Source organism: Pelmatolapia mariae, linkage group LG6 (genome assembly GCF_036321145.2).
Source record: "Pelmatolapia mariae isolate MD_Pm_ZW linkage group LG6, Pm_UMD_F_2, whole genome shotgun sequence".
Lineage (NCBI taxonomy): Eukaryota > Metazoa > Chordata > Actinopteri > Cichliformes > Cichlidae > Pelmatolapia > Pelmatolapia mariae.
The window spans coordinates 35,337,937-35,360,013 of NC_086232.1; the positions used below are offsets into that span (position 1 = coordinate 35,337,937).

A 22,077-nucleotide genomic window follows, 5' to 3' on the forward strand; every position below is an offset into this window, starting at 1 on the left:
CAGTGGGTGGAATTGGGCCAGTTCTAGAAATTCTGGTAAGTAATGGCTCTGAGAAAATGTAGATTTCTGCAGGGAACCTCTGTAGAGCTTTAACAGGTAAACAGGGTCATTCCTGAATTATCCTTCAGTGGGAAATCTACATGATAACTTAAGATGTAACCATATACCCCTTAACCCCTACACCAATACCTCCATGGCGGTATTTGCCAAAAAATGATTGAGGGAATTTAAGCTGTTATAAATGACTTTTTGACTTAAAATCTGTCAAAAATAGGTGAGTCATATCGCTAAATATTGATCATATCAAGTAATTTAGAGCCAGAAAGAGCATTCCTATCAAAAAGACTTTTATATATCCTTTGTTTATCTGGGTAAAAAGTGTCATTCACATTAAAAATGTGTTTTTCAAGAGAGATCTAGCCAAGGGGGCAGCAGAAACTGTAACAAATATAACATCACAGTTCTAAAAACTTACTGGAAGTAACCAAAAAGGACTGAATTGATGACAATATTGGCACAAATATGCAGAGTCAAAAAATACTTCAAAAACAAGTCATTTCTTTATTTTATGTATAACCCCTTCATAAATCCTGTTCACTAAGGTCAAAATGTGGTTTTAGTGTCAGGGTTACAGATAGGTTCTTGTTAGGTTTAGGCTAAAGGTTAGGCATTCATTTTTGATGGTTAGGTTTAGGGTAAGCATTATGTCAGTTAGATGTCCTCACTAAGATATAAAAGGCAAGTATGTGTGTGTGTGTGTGTGTGTGTACGGGTTCGTACTATCCTGGTGGGGACCAAAATCTGACTTTTACTATCCTGGTGGGGACTTTCTGCACCGTGGGGACCAAAATCCAGGTCCCCTCGGGGTTGAAAGCAATTTTCACACTCAAAATGCGGTTTTACTGTCAGGGTTACAATTAGGTTATGGTTAGGTTTAGGGTAAGGGTAAGGGTTAGGCATTCATTTTTAATGGTTAGGGTTAGGGTAAGGGGCTAGGGAAAGCATTATGTCAATGGGATGTCCCCACGAGGATAGCAAACCAGACATGTGTGTGTGTGTGTGTGTGTGTGTGTGTGTGTGTGTGTGTGTGTGTGTGTGTGTTGGTTTTTTTTTTTGTTTGTTTATCAGAGGCAAACTTATTTGTCCCGCTAGCGTTTCCATATCTCATCAGTTCTGATAGTTTGTCTGCGTTTTTGAGTCCTTATGTTGACGCTGTTATTATTGTCATCTTTAACGTTGTTATGATCGTATTATCGCGATGGTTGTTGTTCTCTCTCTCTCTCGCTCCAGTGAAAAAATTAGCCGAAAACGCGCAGTAGGCGTCGGTGATGCTGAGCGGACCAATCACAGTAGCTGATAGTTACTTCGCCACCAAGTTTTGTTACGACGTATTTCCCGCTGAAGAGTAACTTGGCCACAGTTTTCTGTGTAGCTCCGCCCCTTCTGCGCACAGCCGCTTGCTCAGGTGTCTCCGAACTGGTCCCACTTGAGTGCAGGAGGCGGCGGTAGCTGGTAGCTTTAGTCGACTGTAACTGGAGCGTTGCTTTCCCCTTAGGTCTACTCGCACCGGAGGATCGGCTGAATGGCAGACATGGAGGAGACGGGCGGTGTAAGTGCGTACGGAGCTGCGCTCGCAGGAGGAGGCTTCGACTTTTACAAGTTTATCCGCCAGCCTCAGACCATCGTGCGCTTTCTCAGCTGGGTGAGTACTGTTTGTGTTTGAGACTGAAGGTCCAGCGGGGTGTGTGAGCAAGTCCGCGCACAGAGGTGAAGAGATTAGATATGTTGGTAGTACGGGACAGCGGGCAGCTTTGTGCGCTTCCTCCGGCGGGCGTCGTGTTTCCAGCAAGACTCTCCGTGACAGCGCCGCAGGTCACCCCCGCTGCTGCTGTCACGGCAATAAAGACTGAAAACTGCACTTCCGGGAAAACACTACCTGCCAGATATCGGCATTAATAATTATCTCCTTATAATCCACGAGATTACATTCTCATAATTTCACTTCACACAGCGGATGGAAGTCGATGGTTGTAAAAGTCTTTATCATTCGAGGCTGAAGCGACGGAGTAGGTGGTGTTTGCATTAAAAAGGGGAAATCGTGCTGAGAGAAAGTTCTCGGAACTTTTACAGCCCTAATCACCTGTTGCTGGGTAAATCTTAAGGCACACAGAATTTGGGATGTGCAAAGTCCTAAATGAATCTGAGACCGTTGATATAGTGAAAAACATACTGTTGTGCAACCCTGAGTGACTGAGCAGACACCGAAGGACGGTTTTACTGTCCTTGAACACTTCCTAGTTGAAGTCGAGCTACTACATCTCCACAGAATGTACTAAGCTTGACTGTCGTGTGCTTTGTAAATGAAGATTAATATTCTCCCGTGCAGGACAGGCCCGGGCAAAGACGAGCTCACACATTAACCTGCAGAGTGAAGAGTTTTCAGTGTGGCAGATGAGGACAGACTGTGCCCTTGGTTGTAGCTGTTGTCTGTGTGCATATGTGTGTGTCAGTGGTAAACAGGGGCTAACAGGCAGGTAAGGTGATACCCCCCACTCTCTCTGTTATGCTTGGTGAATGTGTGCTACTGATCTCCCCCTCTGACTCGCACACGTATGCAGTGCAGCTGTGCTCATCTCAGATTCTTCCAGGCTAGATCACCGTGTATCTCTGGTGATTTTAATCTTAGAAAAGGACACCTGCATGTATGATTGCACAAAAGAGGAGCACACCTGGTCCTGGGACCAGTGTTATCATAGTTTTTATTTAACTTTTTTTTCATTTTTCATTAACGCTGGCATTTATTGCAGGATTGCAGTATTGTGTGTAATGAATGAATTGTGTACCAGTGAATGGAATATGTTGCCCGGCTGTTGTAACTAGGCAAATATTTTTTTTAGTACAAAAATTTTTGCAATATCATTCAACACAGTTTAACCTTTTATTGGAATACCACATTACCACATACCACATAGTGTGCTCCAAAACATGGGAAAAGGAGAAGTGCGAACCGCCTCCAGTTCCTCAGAACTTTCCAACAAGATTGTGGAATTTATCTTCTTCTTTTATACCAGTTTTCTTAGTAAATATGACTCACCTTACATTCAATCATCTGACTGCTTTTCGTAGCTTCTCCAGGGCAAACTTCCTGCATGCCTTCCTGAGTTTGCACTTATAATTCCATATGATTGAGAGACCTTTCTAAGTATGAACAGCAACTGTTGTTTAAATAAGATGCAAACCCTTAAATTTGTTAAATATGTTAGCACCATTAACACTGACAATTAAATGTTGATTTCTCACTGATTAGTCTCATAAATGGTAGCGTCCTTGTTTCAAATATTGTTGAAAACATTCAGTTTTGGATTAGTTTAAACTGGGCTGAGTGTGAGTTTTCGTGTCTCTTTATTATTATATAAACTTAGGACACAGTCATGTAGACATGACATTCTCAGTGAACGTAAACACCCACCCCTGTTCGTGCTGGTTGACCAATCTGACCACAAACTAAAGACATTTCCTGTATAAAGGGTATGTTCAGTTGTTTCTTTTCCACAGAGTCTTTATATTTTTGTTATTTTGATCACTTGTATTGTTATATATTTTTTGCACACCTGTTTGTTTTGGGTTTTTTGTTTGTTTGTTTGTTTGCTTTTTGGGTGGAAGGGCTATAACAGCTTTACCTGAAACAAAAAAAGGGCATACACTCGCTCCTGGCCATTAAAAGCGGCTACACCTTCCCTGAAACAGTATATTTGCAGTATATTTATGTAACTAAATGCGTGTCATTTAGGTTTAATGCAAAAACAAGTCATCCAAACAAATCTTATTTGTGTTGCTTATTGACAACTGAAAGTTCAAATGAACATGTGACACTTGTGCGTCAGTTCGACATTTGTTATTCATCGCACAAACACTTTCTGTTCTTTTAAAAATGTACAAAAATTTCCATCTACTCCTCTGAAAGTCCCTGTCTTACTTTTGTTCCATTTTAGGGAACCCCCCCCCCCTCCCCGCTTTTCACTTCTCCAATGTCTCTGTCTGCAGCTCATTTTCTGTATCGTTGGTCTCATCCCACCAGCAGGACTTTGGCCTTCTTTCCCTTCCCACCAGTTAAACAGTCTCTCTCTGTCCTCCTCCCAGATCTCATTATAAGCAATGTTAGGGAGCTGGTGGCATCTCAGGAATCACATGGCAGGCAGCTGCACTCAGAAGTAGGTCACATGGTTAGGTGGGTAACCAGAGCACAGAGAAGCCAACCACGGGACAGCCTGTCAGAGGGAATAAACACTCCACAATACTAACATGAAGGAAAGTCCATATTTCAGGAATTGATAGTAAGAAAAGATGTTATGTTATAATTATGTAGCTTGTCCATTTTCCACAAAAGTCACCCGCTTTTGTGACTTTGTTGTTGCTAAATAGTGTCATTTCATTTTGATAGATGTGGTGTGAAGACAAGACAAACCTGGGGGTGTTTGCTAACTTTCTCACATGAGTTCTAAAACAAGGCCTCTTTTTGATCCTACTTCCAGCTGTTGCATACAAAAACACATTATTGAAGAATTGGCTGCTTAAAAAAGTATTTTACATGTTGCCTTCATGGTGGCTACAGCACATTACGTATTTTCTAGGAACTTTCATTTTTCATAAAGTTAGAACAATGGCTGTCTGGAAGGAGCTGAAAAGGTCATGTAATGCCTGCAAAGAGTTAAACACCTTCACATGTTTGAAGGTCTGAAAAACAAATAACATTTGAATGCACAAAGTTCTTTACTTGCCCAACAGGTTTCATTTTTGATCTGCACGCCAACATTCTGTAAGCTACACGGAACTCACAAATCCAAAGACAGGTGAAGATCTTTTCTGGGTTTTATGTTTATTAACAGCAGCATATCTAAAATGCAGATTGTTATTTTCCATCCATTTTGCCAATTTTGGTGACCTTCACTCTAAATATCCAACCTCTGCTTGATGCAGAGACACAGACACACAGTGATACAGCACTTCTTTAGTACTGACACTGATGTCGTTGGGTTCTTGGCAATAGAAAGTGTCGATCCTATACCAGTGTAAAATTCATAAACTTTATTCCTAACTATGAGGTAACATCAGACATGGCATAAAAAATGACTGAAACAAAATGTAACAAGTAAATAAATACATAAATTTAACTATTCATCAGTTACTTAAATAATGCATAGTACAACCAAGAAAAATTATTTGCATTTTTTTGTCATTGTAGTTTGGTATGAGAGTCATTTCTGCATTTTCCTGTCGTTTAAAGTCATGCTGGTTTCTCTCCTCTGGACGCTGTTTCACCGTGTGCATGATGGGAGACAAGTAAAGGACGATAATGTTACTGTAACTGACAATAACCCTGACAAATGTTAAAGAGAGAGCGAGCGAGAAGCTGACAGTGACAGAGCTGCCGCTGCATTTTTATCAGGTTTTCTGGGGGGTTTTTTCTTCTATTTTAAACCACAAAGAAAAAAGTAGAACTTGTTGGTTTAACAAACCTAAAGTATCTCTAAACTGCTCACACAGTATCTCCGTCTAGCCTATTGTAGCTCTCCAGGGAACAGTTGTACATGCCGAACATCACATTGGATGAATTTTATTTTTAAACAACAATATTATAATGGTGGATTTGTGGCACATGTTACACATGATAGAAAAATATCTGTTTTTGTTGACTCTTAGCTTATTGAATTCGCTATGAGCGTCACAAGTTTATATGTACATTAAGTCAAACAAGATCAGCTTAAGACTGGACACCTCTGCCAGGGCTGAGATATCCCTACACATCATTCATAAATTGAGTCCAGGAGGATGTCTGGACCCTGATTAGTTTGAGATATTTTGAGCGGTGCAAACATCAGCTTTTACCAACAATTCCACATTTATTTACTCTTCATTCGTTTTCATTAATGCCCGCCTTTTCTGTTTTTCTGTAGATTTTTGCCATGGTGGTGTTTGCCTGTATCACAGGAGAGGGCTACGTCAACACCCCCTACGACGCTGAAGCCAAATGCATCTTCAATCACAACGACTCAGCGTGTCATTATGCAGTCGGTATCGGGGTGATTGCTTTCCTGGCATGTGTGGCCTTCCTCGTGTTGGACGTTTACGTGCCTTTTATGAGCAACGCAGAGGAGAGGAAGTTTGCTGTCATTGCTGACCTGGGATTCTCAGGTGAGCATGAACGTTTATTTTTATAAAGATTGCACAAGGAAGAAGAGACTGACAGAAAAACCTGAGGCAATGACAGGCAAAATAATGGGTGGTGATGCAAAGTGGGTGGGTGTGTTTGCAGAAGCGTGTTTACAGCCTGGTGCAAACATAGTTTCAGCCTCTGTATGTAATTTATCCCTTCGTAGCAGTTGTAAAGAGGTCGAAACCATTTTTATAACTCACTCATTTGGATTCTGTGAAAAGTTAAAGTTGGGGTATGGCTGCTTTGATTGACAGGTGGTGACAGGCTATAGGTGATTGCTATCTCCTGGGCCTCACTTCTGCTAATTAGAGTCACCGAACTGTACCACTGGACTCTGTTTGTGCTGTTGTTTCCCTTTGGAGCATCTGTTGTTGGGAATATGAATTACCCACTCCTGACATAGAGGGAAGCGCCACTACATGTTAATACAAAGTAGCTCTTAGTAATCACCTTTAGTCCTATAGTGCAAGGGTGTCAAACATAAAGGCCCAGTGACCAGAATGAGCCCAATAAAGACTCAAATCTGGCCCACTGGATGGTTTTGGACAATGTGCAATGTGGAAGGCATAGATTTTTGCATATTAACTGTGTTTTCATAAGTTTTAGATTTTTTTTTTTCCTACGGATAAAGAGCTCTCCCATTGCCATTCATACTACACCAAATTAAGATAAACAATAAAATAACAGAACATTTCCCGATTTTGAGGTCAGAAATATCTGTTTCTTCTTTCATTCATTTCAATGACGTAGATAAACTGAGACGTATTGTTGAAATGGCGCTTCTTTGTCTTTTTTTAAGATAACTCAGGGATTTTAAATGTGCAGTTAAACTTGGTTCTCTGAATCATTTGCGTCCTGATGGGAGTGCTCTCTAACAAGATGATACTCGCATCCACTTGGCATGAGCTAAATGGCTACAGCCTTTGCAGTCATCACATCATAAACTAATTGAGCATCTTATGGAGATTATAGATTGAAGTGTTTTAACCACCATCGTCAAAAACGCAAGAAAGTGAGTGATTCATACATTCAAGCTGTTCCTAAAGCGTGAACTTCTTCATGTCGAAAGCCTCTGAGTGTTGGTGTAATCTGGGACAGACTGCTGACTGTTTCCCTGACATAACGCAGCATTCATCATTGCAACATTAGACGTGGAATGAGCTGCAGGGTGGAGGAGGAGTATGACCTCACATATTCAGATGAAAATAAACAGACATCGGTTTTCCAGTCAGCCATTCTTCAAGAAAACAAAAGAGTGTTAGTTTGGAAAAACGGCGCGTTTTCGTGTGAGCAGATGGAGACGGGGGAATCCTGTTGTTTATCTTTTCATATCTGTATTTTCAGCTGAACACTTTTGTTCCTCCATCCAGTGAGGAAAAGGTGATCATTTGTGCGTCTGTTTCTCTGGATGTTTGTTTTAGGAGTGTGGACCTTCCTGTGGTTTGTGTGTTTCTGCCTGTTGGCCAGTCAGTGGAGTAAAACTCCCGATGACCACTCAATCCCCAAAGACGCCGCACGTGCCAGTATCGCTTTCTCGTTCTTCTCTATCGCCACCTGGGTGAGTGGGATTGCGGCTTTGATTTAGTCACTTTATCATTCAGTAAAATTTAGTTTTGAAAGTATTTTGAAGATATTTTTATTGTGTACTTGATGTTGTACTTTTTTCTGATTTAAAAGAGTGATTTAACATTTTAGCAAATTTACTGATTCACTTGCCAAAACTTAATGTGTTTGTTAACCCCAGTCTTGTAGCTTTTCATTAAGATTAAGATAACAGTGTATCTATGACAGAGGATAAGGAAAAGCCTAATAAGTCCACCCTAAAGAGCTGCTTACATCTTGGTGCCAGATACCACAGAGCCCCTTCAAATTGTATTTCTAGCCTATTCCTCAGCAGGTCAGAGCTGTTTCTGGCAGAAAACAGAGGTTTAACACTTTAGGCAGGAATGCTCAGTGTTTTTGGCTCATCAGTGCATAATGAGTGTCTCCCATTAATTTTTTAATCTTGTGTAAAATTTGCATTATTTCTGTTATTGCTGAAAAAATGTTCATCGGCCTCTCGTGTGATTAATTACTTGCACATTTTTCACAGAAGCTTGAATGACTTTAACATTTTTATTCTCATCATGCAGGGAATCCTAACATACTTCGCTCTGGGTCGTTTCCGCCATGGTATAAAGGATGTTGCCATCCCTACCTACACGGAGACGGTGCCGGATATTGCCACCCCTTATCCTCCAACCTATGCCCCCACCTCCTACAATCCCACTACTTACACCCCCACCACTTATACAGCCTATCCCAGCAATTTGCCTGACATCCAACAGCAACCTCCTCTCGCCCAAAACCTCCCGCCCAAGGTAGATGCCGGCTACCAGCCGCCCGGCTACTGAGACAGGGGAGGTCACATGGGCCAGGTGGTGTTTGTCTGTCGGTGGACTGACTGCAGTTGCACTGCACACCCGCAGAACTATATCATATTGATGTGGTTTCACGCTGATTTAACGATGTCAGATTTGAGAGCCTGAGCAGTGCAACTCCATGTTAGAGAAGAGGAACACTGCTGTTTACGTCGGTGGGTCTGTGATCAGGTCTTAAGACATCAGGCTGACTGCTGAGATTAGTGCTGATGATTGGGTAATCTGACCTTAGACCCCTGTGCAAAGATGCAACTTTTACCTCAAATGAGCAGATCCTGGAGGTAGAAGAGGGTCACAAAACGTGACGTTATGAAGAATGCTTATGACAGCCGCAAGTGGAAGAGGCCGGCATTTAATGTGTTGCTCGTGAATCTGTTGGAACTTGAGGATATGCATTTATACAAACAATTCACAAGTAAAACTGCCATTTTCATGGTTGTATGTGCCTGATTATATTTTCTTATTTGGTCATACGTTTTGTTTTGTTTGTTCAATTTATTAATCCTGTGGAGATGCAACTAGTTTACGAGGTATTAATTTAATTAGCAAATGCGAGTTGACTGTTAGTGTGAAAAACTACTGTAAAGCCAAATTCTGACGGAGTTGTATTTTGTGAAACTTGGGAGTCTACATACAACCATAAAATTATCTATCCATAAATTTATTCTTTTCCATGTTTACTAACTGTAAGGACCCTGAATTTAATCAAGTCTGACTGAGGCAAATACAGCAGATTTGTGTTTGTAAAAAATTGGTTAAATGTTTCCAGCCTGCAGCAGCGTTCATTGGACTTTGATCCCACCTTTAAGATAGAGAAGAGGGAGGAGACTCCACACAACTATGCATTCATTGAACAGATTTACCATATCCTAATACAGACGAGTAATTTATTAACTGCCATTTACAATGCTTTCTTGCTAGCCTGTGAACAGATCAGCCTCACACTTCCTCCAAGGTCTCAGTGACATTTTGTTTCCTCAACACTGATTATTATCTGCTTCTCGGTGTACACTGTGGGAGAGGAAATAGACCCAGTGTGTTAGTATAGTTACAGAATAAGTGCTTAATTTGCAACATGTGCATCCACCACATACACTTAGAAAATCTGGGGTTTTGCAATGTTGCTTTGTGCCCAACAGTTAAATGTTTGCTGGTTTTTAATCTCAGCTGTTGTCGATCTGATTACACTCAAAACTTGGCCTGGCATCAGTTTTGGCGTGGGTGTGCAAACTCTGAATTGTCAGTTGGATGGGCTCATACTCACTAAACATTGTTCTTATGCTTCTGCTTTTATATCCGTGGATGGGGAATAAGGTTTGTTCCTTTAAAAATGTGCATAAATTACTGAAGCCAACTGTATGAAAACATTGCTTATTTATCATTTGTGCATCAAAGGGAGAAATTTGAATGAAATATGTAAGATGGTGAATGATAGTAAATTGTGCCATGATTAAATCTTGAAGTTATTTTAAGGTTAAGCAGCTGTGCATCACAGCTGCCCTCACTGCTGTGCGTGAATGATTTTTGTTCATTTCCATACTGTGGAAAGTCCTGAAATCAAAACTGGCAGCCTGTAGTTGTCAGTGAAAGGAGCTTGAAATGATTCAGCTATATTTTTCTTCAATATTATTTCCTGTTTGCAGCTTCAAAAGTAAGCCATATCTGCCTCAGTGAAAAAAATGTAAAGTGATTATTTGCTGCACATATCAAGTACAAAGTATCCTGCATTTATGCTTTTGCTTAAACGTTAATCACAATTGGGTTAACGCACATAGGTTCATGTTTTAGATGTGAGACTGGATTGATTTGCATGGTCTGCAAGTTTTATAAACACTGGTCAAATTGTGCTTGGTTCATTGGTTTTTCTATCATTTCCAGTTTTGTTTTTGACCAAGTTCAGTTTGTTCTTTTGCCTTCATGTCAACATCACAGATGCACAACTGTTGAATAAAGTCATAGGTTCAGGCATCTTGTGCATGCTGCTTCATTCATATGCTGCAGTAGTACAAGTTTAATATAGTTTGCAGAGGATATGCTGTACTTTCCCATCCCAACATGACAGCTCACAACACAGCCTTTGAGTCTGCCAGGATTTAAACAGGTTATTTTAGGCCTCAGATGCTTGTGTCACATATCACAGTATGCACTAAACATTTACATCTTAAAAGCAAAGAATTCCTCAGAAATGGCAATGAGTTTAACCACACATTTTACTATCAATACATAGTAAAACTTTGAGTCTGTGTTTCCATTGAGTATGGCGTTGTGAATGTCAATACATTTGTTAAACACCTTACATTTACTAATGCTACAGTTAAAGATGTAAAACGCAACCAAAACAAATGTTATAGATATCACCACAACACTGAATTCTGTGACAGCAGGTTTACTTAGATTCAAGGTTATTAAGTGCTTCAAGTAAATAATATATATATATCAAATAGACACCAAATACAAACCAAATAATCTGATTTGATCAAATTCTTTAGCAGACATACAAATAATTAAAGATTCAGTTGTTATTTCAGATAAAACCCCATTTACTCTGCAATCTGCTTCCATTCCCCAAACACACACACACACGATTAAATTTCTCAACTTGTGCACCAAGTCTTTGTTTCGTCTTCAGAGATGTAGAGAGGAGAAGAGCTTCCTGGGAACACCGCTGTCCACGAGCTTTCCTATGAGGGCATTTTGTGGAGTTTCGTTCCTGAAGGGAGAACTGTTCTCTTTGCCAACCATCAGACCTCCGTAACACTTTCTGCACACCGCCTGATATTTGTCCGCTCCACCAATCACTTCCACCTATGACACAGACAAGACTTGATAAGTACAACAGATTTATTGCAGACTCTCCATCCAACTCTAAAGCGCTGGAGAAAATACAGGAAATGGTGGGAAAAATTCTCATTATTTTATATCACTGGATTTTCTATGGCATATTTTCATTCGTTTGAAGTCATCAGCATCATGCTCATCAAAGAAGGGTTAGTTCCAGTTCAATCCAGAATCACTAATTAAATATAAGTGAACACTTCTTTTATGTTTTTAATATATTTACTGCATACAGACACTAAGTCTGTCTCATCACCACCCTTTGAAGAGTTCTTTTATCACAGCCTTAGTTATGCCTCCTCACCTCCTTTTCAGCTCCTATCCTCTTGGTGTAGGCAGCTTCTTTGAAACACTGCATGCAGACAGCGTGGAGCTTCACTACACTCTCCGCCAGAGGAACAAGGTTCAGGATGTTTCCAAACGCCTACAAGAATGTGCAGGACAGCAGAAAAGCACAGTCAATATCACTGAATGAACAGAGGTATAACTGCATTACAAGAAAAGAATAGACACAATGTAGTGTGGAATAATGAGCGCATTGAGCCGTCTGCATCAGTGCTGCTCCTGCAGATTGTTCAGCGTTTCCTTAAAAATGTTCATCGCCTGGGACATTTTGTTACCCCTTTTTCCCAGAGTGGTGCTTGGTGTTGCCCTGCAGCAGTGACAGTCTACCTGTATCACACTGACATGTGGACACTACTCACCTTTCTCTGGAAGGTTCCATCTAAGGCAGCTACAATGATTGTCTTCCCCAAATTAGCCATCTCCTCACAAAACTCCACAGCATCTGGGAACTGCAACATGAAGGAAGCAGAGAGTATTTAATGAAGGTCTCTATGGAAGTAAAAAACTATTAAATCAAATAATTTTTTTTTTAGCACTGGTCATTCAGGCTAGTGCAACTGTAATTCTTCAGATGGCTGACAAAGTAACAAAACAAGATTCAATGATGACCAATTTTAAATTAAAAATAAGCTAAAATGTAAGTTTAGAATAGCCTATAAGATCACATCAAATGAAATTCATAAATTACATTAAAGAAATATTTTAAATCCCAAATTTTAAGAAAATGGCTGAAAAAAGTAAAAATATATAAAAGAAATAACTAAAAATAAGGCTAGAAAAAAAATAGCACAATGGCTATTAAAAATTTAAGAGTGTAAGAAACCAAAACAACAAAACTGAATAAACCCAATATATTAGTTAAAATGGAAAAACTAGATAAAAACAAAGTAAATGTCTATCAAAATATCTAATAAAAAACAAGGACTTTATTTTAAAGTCAGAAAGGTAGCAGTATACGATTTTTTCAAAAAAGGAGGGGAAAACAACAACAAAAAACAAACAAACAATGGGGTAAATGTAAAATGTGAATACAAGACTTACAAACTGTCCTTCATCGATTCCAATCACACAAGCTCGCAGTGCCAGAGGCCGCACATCCCTCAGACAATTTGCTGGTACAGCTTCCATTGTGCTTCTAAAAGATGTACCAGAGAGAAGGAACTTAACTTCAGACACATGATGTGCACAGTCATTGCATTTGCTGTGACTGACCTGCTGAAATATTTACACAATACATTTGCACTCCTCCACAGGAAAATGCACATCTGAGAAGTCTCACCACTAGAGGTCAGCTGGTGCTAACGTGTCATAACTTGGATTAAAGTAAAAGGAAGCAGCAAATGCAGCTTCTCCTCTATTTTTATTAAAACTCATCTTTTAGAGAATTACTTAATTGCTGTATTTGTTTGATGTTCATCATTATATGAAGACAATCAGTAGGATTATGCTTTCAGGTGTTCTACCTCTGCTGTATAACAACAAAATTATTGTGAAGAACTAATGTGTCCAGGGAGAGCACTTCCAGCCTAAGGTGTACTTGTCGGAAAATTGCATGCAGCTGTGCACAAATTAAAAATGAACTACTAAGCAAGACTGCATAGGGCTAATGTCTCCTCTTCCTCCTATTATGAAAACCAGAGGGTATTTCTGTGGATATGAACAGCTCAGCTAAACAACAAAGTAAACAGAAAAAACGAGGCTTACTTGTCATGAGTGGCCATGCCCGTGTCGGAGTACCGTGTATCTTTGGCATATTTGATCACCAGGCAGTTGTACTGGGCTATCTGGAAACGGCGCACTCTTCTCATCAGTTCAGTGCTGCAGAATAAATAAAGTTTGCAAACATCAGTTAAAGCCGGATGTTTATTTTCTACATGGACATAATACTATAGTGCAGACACTATACACGTAAGCGCGGTAACGAATGCTACATAACATGATTAGTATGAAAATAGTGCAAAAATCAGTGCACTGGTCGTTAAAATGTACCATATGCTGTATTAATGTGTATCAACTGTACGCTGTACAGAAACATGAACTGTTTTTATGAATGGGAGCCGGATAAACAATGCAGAATTTGGCGGGCAGTTTTGACTTGGGCGGAAAATCTTGATATAGTTTGTTTTAACATAATTTTACACGTTGGACACGTAAGAAACTGGCTAATTAACGCCTCTAAAAATGCTTTCTTCATTGGTTTATAAGTGAAGAACTCACCTTTTGCCTGAAAACATCGGTCCAAAGATGACCTGCAAACGACAACAAAGAGTCGACGTCAGGACGTGAAAGTCGGTGACTGCTCTTACAGCCTCCCTTTAGATAACAGTTTTTATCACCACAGGTATGCACCGTTTAAAGTTATTTATATTTTCTTAATTACCTGAGGGTAATTTTGTAGACACCTACCTGAATTTGTCCCCGGGCTTTCCTCGGTGAGTTTGGTAGGACTCTTGGAAAATCTACGCAGTCCATGTTCATTTAAAATACACAATAACTTAGTAATAAAAAAAATAAAAGACACAAAAAACAGGTAATTACAACCGCTGCTAGCAACAAAACGATAACGTAGTCAGGAAACAAGAAGTTGAATATCCCGCGCCGGCAGTTGTCGGCGGATTTATCCACAGTTCCACCAATCAGCACAGAGTCACGTGATATATTTTGCGCCAAACAGGCTCAACGGCTCATGTCAGCCACTATTGACCAATCAGAGCCAAGAGGGGTGTTTCGTTAACCTAAAAAATGGAGGGCTAAAGAAAAGCTCTCTTTTTTAGGCTAAAAGCGCATATTTTCTTTAATAATTTACAGTTTTATGTTAATATTTGTAAAGTAAGACCCCTATGTCTCCAAAAGTTGATTCTGTTCATCTGGACGTAGCGTTTTGTGGGAGAAACGTTTCGTCACTCATCCAAGTGACTTCTTCAGTCTCAGCTGACTGCAGGTTTCCAATCTTATAAACAGTACATTTGCATAATGACTGAAACCAGCCCCCTGAAGGAACAATGGGCTGGGAGGTCAGTTCCTTAATCTTAATTATGCAAATTATCATGACCATTGATCAACAACCACTGACCAAAACCCACTGATCAAAGACCACTGATCAATGGCCATGAGTACCATTCACAGAGAGTTGGGGAATGGCTGCAATCACAGCATTGTAAGATGGTGACAGATGTACCCTTAGGCCCCCTCCTCGATTCAGAGATGGTCTTTCCCTTTTCACGTAAATGGCCTCCTTGACTCCGCGCTCAAACCAGCGTTCCTCCCTGTCCAGGATGTGTACATCCTCATCATTGAAAGAGTGTCCACTGGCCTGTAGGTGTAAATAGACTGCAGAGTCCTGTATGTGTATGTATTAAGTATGTATCTGTATTCTTCAAGAAATAACCTCACCACTGTTAACTATAAAAAATTTTAATGTTTCATTTTGTTTAATATCTATTTAGGTTTAATTTACTAAACATCCAGTTTTCATTCAATGCACAGTCTGTATTTTCCATCAGCTGCCCCATGGGTCATCCAAATGACTGTGGTAAATAGATTCCAGCTACTCTCTGTTTTCCTTGTTTTGTCAGCTTTTTTGAATAATTTATAGTTTATGCTATTACTTGTCCTATGGCTCCTTGTAGAGTAGGTTTATTCGACATTACATTAGTGTCACCTGCACTGTTTGTTAAGCTGTACTTCCTGTATAGCTGTGCATTAGGTCACATGTTTGATCAAATCCCGGAACTAGATATAAATAAAGAAAATGTAGCTTTTAGCAACCGTTACTTCCCATTTTTGTAAAGTAAACAATACGGTTTTAAGCCTCTACCACTACCTGTCTGACATGTTCGGGTTAAACATTTCTGAACTGTAAACGACCACGTCCCCAATAGACATGGCTGATTTATTTACTTTTCTAAAATGAGGGTCAGTCTGAAGTTCAGTCCACAGTTGAGAGCACGCCTTCTGTATTCATCAGCCAGCGACGACTTTAAACACCACAGGAGAAAAAAATAATGCACTGGACAGAGATGAAGAAAGACGTAAGGGCTTAATTTTTATGATTTTTGTTTTTTCTGTGTTATTAGGATTAGTTCAGTCTTAATTCAGTGTGAAAAAAAGTAGAGATCACCCACCCTGCACAGGATTGAGTTAGGAACTGTCTGCAAAATTACCTGGCTTACTGAAACAACAGACTTGGGCAGTAATATAAAACCTATAAGACATATTTTGCTGCTATTATTTTTTAAATCTTCCGTGTAATGAGAAAATGGAGTGCGCAATTAAATCCCCCATAGAGGACAAACACCCGGATATTGGTACTTTGGATTGTAAGATATGCTTTATTGATCCCTAAAGTTGGGAAATTACTGCGATATCGCTGCCAAAACTCAAACACAACCCACAACAACATAGTCTAATAAAAAAGAATAGAGCAATAAAAAAATACAAAGTCACACAACAAAATAGTTCAATAAGGTAAAATATTCAAATAAAAAGAATTCTGTTAAATAGTGTAATAAAGACTGATAAAAAATGTAAATAAATTACAACAGAAGAAATATACAGAAATTATATAAAAAGCTGAATATAATGTGATGAAGTGCCTCTATAAAGTTGGTGTGTCTGATATGTCTTTATATTCCCTGTAAAGCACTTTGTAATAGATTCCTGTCTTAAAAAGTGCTATATAAATACAGTTTACTTCCTTACTAAAATAAATTTAACAAAGCAAAATAAAACAGAATAAAACAGAATAACACGTACACTACTATAGTTTGTAAAAGTTTTTTTTAAATAATTGTCAGATAACAATGCTCAATATACACAGTCTAACTGTAGTGGGCAGTTCCTGCAGTGTGCATTTAATAATATTTTTCAGTAGAATTTTTTCCTTTCTTTTTTTTAGCAGCCCTGGTATAATTTCACTCACCTATTTCACCTTCCAAATATATTTTTTAATGTTTTCGTCACAACTATATCACAGGACTCCCATTCTGATGGCAATAAAAAGAACTTGGAGTAATATAAGCACCAAAGCAGCGGTGTAATTGCGGCAGCAGAAGGCGCTGTTCACCGTATTTACGTCGCTGGTCGCCGGCTGATGGTGGTTGGTGTCTGTTCTTTCATGGCCGCGCAGCTCTCAAGAGTTTCTCTGTCTTGCAGGAGCTCGAGAGGCAGTATTCCCCCAGCAGGTGGTCCCGCAGGATGTCGACCGACGACGTGATCAAAGCCCACGTGAAGGCTTTAAAGGAAGGTGGGTTTGTTGTGAAGCTGGATACACACGACTGCGAAACCCGGCTGTGGCGAACAAGCAGGGCAGCAGGAACACAGGTGTCGTGCCAAATGTCGGATACTCGGGGACGTCTGTGTCCGGGTAGATTATTTGTGCCTTACTTTGAAGCTTTGACACGCATTCTGACAGAGAAGCTAATTTTTTTCATTGTGCAGCATTTATAAAAACACTCACAGTGCTTAATGACTTACTCTAAGACTTACTCTTTAATCTGCCAGATTACAAGACCCTACACCTGTGCATATTACTCATAAAACTACGTATTTTGTATTAGTATATTGTATTTTAATGTAGTGTGAGTACTTTTTAAAAACAAAACATCTGTGAATAAGTAATGCTAATAAGGCCCTCTGTCATTATACATGTAGTTTTAAAGAGCTATAAACATATTTGGGGCATTTTTGTTTTAGATCTATAAGTCTTAAACCTGAGACCTTTTTCCTGATGGAAATCACCAGTTTTGCCTGTTTTCATTTTTGATAAATGTTTTTAATTCAAGTGGTAAAATCTTTTTCTTTAAACAGAAAACAGTCTACTGATATGAAAATATACAGCATTGCTCAGAATGATTTCTAATTAATTTGTCAGCAATAGACAAACATGCATTTGGTCTCTTTGTATCTGTAATCATGGCGTTGTGCCTAATGCTGTCTGCTGTTCAGGTACGGAGCAAGCCCGTAGTATGGCTCAAACTTTACTCAATGTCCCATATGGGGAGGGAGATGGAGAGAAACTGGACGTCTATATACCCAACATCAACTCTCTGGGTACGGACATGCATCGTTGCCCCACACACTTATCCTCCAGGTACAGAGAAGCTGGTATAGCATTAACAGGCCTCATCCTCTCTCTTTCAGATGTCCACCTTGTTGTTTACATACATGGAGGCTACTGGCAGTTTCTCAGGTCTGTGCTGTTGCTGGAATCTCTACATTTCAAACCATAATTAGATTTCTGGGTCATTCATTTTGGGTTTTTGTGGTCACACAGCAAAGAGGAGTCTGGGTTCATGGCTGTTCCGCTCGTTGATAAAGGTGTAGTGGTGGTTGCAGTCGGTTACGACATTGCCCCCAAAGGTAGTCTTTCCATTTTTGACAGTATTGTTTCCGTTCTCTCAGGTGAAAAAGGATGATTTAAGAATATGAACTGAAAAATGTCAGCTCCCTGCTGTGGCCTTTCTTTTCAGGTAACATGGACCTGATGGTATCACAAGTTCGCAGGAGTATTGTGTCTGTCGTTCAGCAGTATTCTCACATCAGGTAGCATTGCTTGTTTTTTATATTTGGATTGTATTGTATTTCTTTCTTTCTTGAGTTCTTTAAAGCTGATGATGAAGAATATGAAAGCTCATCTTCATCATCATCAGGCTTGAAGGATGTCGCCTTAGCCTCGCAATCTAATGAAATTCTATTTGCAGCTGACTAAAATGTCACTGTCTCTGTTGTAAATGCACTGTGTGTCGTTCTGATGATTCACTCAGTGGTCTGTACCTGTGTGGCCACTCTGCTGGGGCACACCTGGCTGCAATGGTCCTCTCAACTGACTGGTCGCAGTACAGCATCACTCCCCAGATTAAAGGTGAAGGCTGTCAGTTGAAACGGGACATGTAATCAGTAATATAATAAGGCAGAACTAATTTAGTATTAACAAAATAGGAGGCTAAAACATGATACACTTTGGTTTTCTGATTGTGTTTTAGGTGCTTTTCTTGTGAGTGGCATCTATGACCTCCTGCCCATCTTGTCCACCTACGTCAACGAGCCTTTGAAAATGACAGAGTAGGTGCCTCACTACACTACAGACTGTGGGATAGCTTGTTTAGTACAACTACATACACCATTTGCGACTCAAGTTTTACAGTTATCTGAATTTAGAAACACCAATGTAGACATAGACCCCGTGCTTGCTAATAGTAGTTATACTTAAAGAGGGTGGTTTTCAAAAAGTTAATAAATTAATGAAAGCGACTGATGCAGCAATGTGGTATCATAGTATACTCTCAACTGAACATCTGTTGAAGCCCAGTCTTGGACTCTGTAGTGCTTTTGGTAGTCCAGCAGATGTATTCCCAGCAACATTGTCCATTGAAAGGGGAATTGATCCAGATCTAATTCTAAAAGTGAATCACTGGGAATTATTTTTTCCCTTTAATGTTGAAGTTACATTCTAGTTGGTTATTATACCAAAAACAGATCTAAGTTAATATGCCCTGATAAAGGCCAAATTCACCAGTTTTGCCCAATTTATTGTTTATTATGAGCGCTTAAGGCCTCAAAGCCCTTTAAAATTTGGTTATTAACTAGTATCTTAATATTTACATATATAGATAAAGTAAGCTGGACTCTTATGAATAAGAGGAAAATTATGGTGTTACAGTTTAACCTTTCAAAATTAGCTAGCAACCTACCTCTTAAGCTGTCCTACTCTACTACATGTGCTGCAGACATAATAAGAGTATGTTCTAGAGAACGTTTATATGATGTCTCAAAATTTTTATTTAACTTCTTTGTTGTCTTGTGTTTTATGTAATGGTTGTTATAGTTGTAAATAATCCTATCAGAAATTCCTGGATCCAGAGCCGGATCAGGATCAACTGCAAAACTGAGTCACTTGAAGTTTGGCTAAACCTCACTTCTGTTCTTACTGTTTTAGGAAAATTTCTTTCTAACAATCACCAATCAAACCAATCACTTAACCTCCTTGGCAGTGTTTAAAAACAGAGGGGGTGTAGTTAGAAATAAGTTACCAGATCTAGCCTGCTTCTCTTCTTGAGGCTACATTAATTGGTGCTAACACACCTGAATGTTTGGAGGAGGTTGCCTTGGAAGCTTAGTGGTGTAATCCCATTGTTTACCAACTGAAGTTGGGTTTAAAAAGTAATTAGACTTTCACAACTTGTGAACACTTTATGCAATTTCCCAATTTAATTATCGTACTTTCTCAAGCTTGGTAGCTGAGGTTGGTTGATGTGCACATTTGTCTTCCTTCTCAATGTGTAAATCTAAAAAGTCCTTAAACTCATTTGTCATTGTCCAAATGAGTTTAAGGACTCCTGCAGTAATCCATTTGCATTTGGCTCTAAGTGCCAGTGCGTGTAACGTAAAGAGCATTGTGTGAACGAATGTCGTGATGCTCATCACAAAGGAGAAACTGTGCATGTAAATGTCCTGGTGTTCATCTGTGTGTCCTCTGTTGGCCTGTGGTGCCAGTCAGTGCCTCATTCCTCTGTCTCGTGGGTATCTGCTGTTTGCAGGGAGGTGGCAGTTAGGAACAGCCCCAGCAAGCTGGTCCCTCAGCTCAAACTCTCCTCCTCCAGCTGTCAGATTGTTGTGGCTGTTGCTGAGAACGACTCGCCAGAGTTTCGCAAGCAGTCTGAGGAATTTTACAAAGTCAGTACCCGTGTCTGAGAACAGATGCAGTTAATGATCAGTGTATAAGAATAATTCAAGATAAATGATTTAGCCTTTAAAACTCTGATGCTTTGTTATGCCTTTTCTTTGCTCCACTGCTTGTTTTGTCCAATTTTCAATTAGAGCTTGTATTCAATTTGCAATACAAGAAAAGCTCCCAAAAATCTAAATTCAAGCTAGGAAATGCTTGTCATTGTTCTTGTAAACAACATTTAATGTATTCCTAAAATGTTCTGTTAAATCATCTCCTGGCCTTGTGGTGATTTGGTGTCTCCACCCAACAAGCAACAGTCTTTTAAGATGTAAATCACAAGCATTATGACCTGACTCGGAAACATGGGGTCAGGCTTTTTTGTGTGTCTTTTGTTGGTGGAAACATCAATATACTTTCTAAATATGTTTTTATGCAAATCTGATATTTCCTCTGCTCTTTTTCTTGCTACCTCTTGTATTTCCATTTAAGACTTTGGAGGCGTCAGGGCTGAATGTCACCATGGAGGATGTGGCGAATACAGATCACTTCAGTATTATTGAGAAGCTGGTTGACGGAGAGTATCACCTAACAAAGGTAAATATGCAAACAAAACCAAAGTTATTGAAAATTATTATGAATGTCAGTGCTTTTTTTTACCACTCACCCTGTCTTTCAAAGCTTTATGAGATCAATATACTGTATTAACTTATAGCCTAGTCAAATTTCACCTCCTAACATTCAGCCGCTCTTTTACTAAAAAGACTAAAAGTTTACAAGTCAAAAAAGTATCTCTGTAGATTATCTTTTCATCAAATGTTCAACAAATGTAGTTGATTTTAACCTAATTTCTGCACATGTTTATGGACTATACGTTTTGTCATCATCTTAATTTCCTGGTTTCTTTGTAGCTTCTCCTGAAGATGATGGGGAAGAGCTGAGGTGTTTTATCCATCATCTAATATCAACATACCTCGGTATCAACGAACACCTCTAAACAGAGCCATCATGCAGCAACACTGACTGAAATATGCATTGTTTCAGATTTGTACTCTGGTAAATCTACATTTTGTGTCCATTTGGATCCTTTGTCAGTGAGGTGCCGTGGATTGTTTGATGTCTAGTTTCACTATTTATGACCTTGTTCACTGTAGTTACTGCTTCTTTTTTTCTTTTTAAGGCCTAAGCTTTGTATGTTTCAGCCACCATGCTATGAAATTGTGTGCCTAAAACTAAGTCACATAAAAATGGCAATGGTAGTAAAACTATAATTTTAGATTCAGTTTGCACAATATCTGTTAAGTAATCTCTTAAAATGTTTGTCCTGTTTCGTACCTTGCAAAGTCGATTGTTAGTTTTGGTATATTTCCGGTGTTTGTGTGTGGGTGGGTCTGTCTGGTTTGTGAATTTATATTGTATTTTTTTTTTTTTTTTTGGGACAACAATAGGAGTTTATGTCAACAATAATGAAACCGAATGTAGCTTTTTATTATAACTTCCACAATGCTTATATGTCACCCAGGGAACTTTAATATGTTGTTGCTGATAAGGAAAATAATGTGTCTTTGCACTTTTTATTTGATTATAATCTAGTTCAA

At 39.3% G+C, this 22,077-nt stretch overlaps 3 protein-coding genes across 4 annotated transcripts; 2 read left to right on the forward strand and 1 right to left on the reverse strand.

Annotated features, from left to right (window-relative positions):
* Nucleotides 1-1,410: 1,410 nt before the first annotated feature.
* Nucleotides 1,411-10,584, forward strand: syngr2b (synaptogyrin 2b). Its single transcript, XM_063476739.1, has 4 exons — nt 1,411-1,702; nt 5,955-6,192; nt 7,636-7,772; nt 8,347-10,584. Exons 1-4 carry the CDS (start codon nt 1,583-1,585, stop codon nt 8,605-8,607), a joined length of 756 nt encoding a protein of 251 aa, XP_063332809.1. The 5' UTR covers nt 1,411-1,582; the 3' UTR covers nt 8,608-10,584.
* Nucleotides 10,585-10,881: 297 nt separating this feature from the next.
* tk1 (thymidine kinase 1, soluble) lies at nt 10,882-14,363 on the reverse strand. The gene is made up of 7 exons (XM_063476740.1): nt 14,221-14,363; nt 14,032-14,063; nt 13,519-13,632; nt 12,856-12,949; nt 12,174-12,263; nt 11,774-11,893; nt 10,882-11,439 (listed from the first exon to the last, which is right to left on the reverse strand). Exons 1-7 carry the CDS (start codon nt 14,290-14,292, stop codon nt 11,260-11,262), a joined length of 702 nt encoding a protein of 233 aa, XP_063332810.1. The 5' UTR covers nt 14,293-14,363; the 3' UTR covers nt 10,882-11,259.
* A 2,511-nt stretch (nt 14,364-16,874) lies between these two features.
* Nucleotides 16,875-21,927, forward strand: afmid (arylformamidase). 2 transcript variants are annotated; one of them, XM_063475466.1, is made up of 10 exons: nt 16,875-17,059; nt 17,761-17,865; nt 17,956-18,004; nt 18,089-18,174; nt 18,285-18,357; nt 18,579-18,676; nt 18,798-18,876; nt 20,352-20,487; nt 20,972-21,076; nt 21,391-21,927. In XM_063475466.1, the coding sequence occupies exons 1-10, from the start codon at nt 17,011-17,013 to the stop codon at nt 21,418-21,420; spliced, it is 810 nt and encodes a 269-aa protein (XP_063331536.1). In that variant the 5' UTR covers nt 16,875-17,010; the 3' UTR covers nt 21,421-21,927. The 2 variants fall into 2 exon arrangements, with proteins under 2 accessions (XP_063331536.1, XP_063331535.1); XM_063475465.1 differs by lacking the exon at nt 16,875-17,059 and adding an exon at nt 17,066-17,179.
* Nucleotides 21,928-22,077: the final 150 nt, after the last annotated feature.

Coding starts and splice junctions, on each gene's coding strand:
- syngr2b (XM_063476739.1), top strand. CDS start 1,583: ATGGCAGACATGGAGGAGACGGGCGGTGTAAGTGCGTACGGAGCTGCG. Junction 1,703..5,954: donor TCGTGCGCTTTCTCAGCTGG/GTGAGTACTGTT, acceptor GTTTTTCTGTAG/ATTTTTGCCATGGTGGTGTT. Junction 6,193..7,635: donor TGCTGACCTGGGATTCTCAG/GTGAGCATGAAC, acceptor TGTTTGTTTTAG/GAGTGTGGACCTTCCTGTGG.
- tk1 (XM_063476740.1), bottom strand. CDS start 14,292: ATGAACATGGACTGCGTAGATTTTCCAAGAGTCCTACCAAACTCACCG. Junction 14,064..14,220: donor AAGCCCGGGGACAAATTCAG/GTAGGTGTCTAC, acceptor TGTCGTTTGCAG/GTCATCTTTGGACCGATGTT. Junction 12,950..13,518: donor GGCATGGCCACTCATGACAA/GTAAGCCTCGTT, acceptor TACATCTTTTAG/AAGCACAATGGAAGCTGTAC.
- afmid (XM_063475466.1), top strand. CDS start 17,011: ATGTCGACCGACGACGTGATCAAAGCCCACGTGAAGGCTTTAAAGGAA. Junction 18,175..18,284: donor TTACGACATTGCCCCCAAAG/GTAGTCTTTCCA, acceptor CTTTCTTTTCAG/GTAACATGGACCTGATGGTA. Junction 18,877..20,351: donor GAGCCTTTGAAAATGACAGA/GTAGGTGCCTCA, acceptor TGCTGTTTGCAG/GGAGGTGGCAGTTAGGAACA.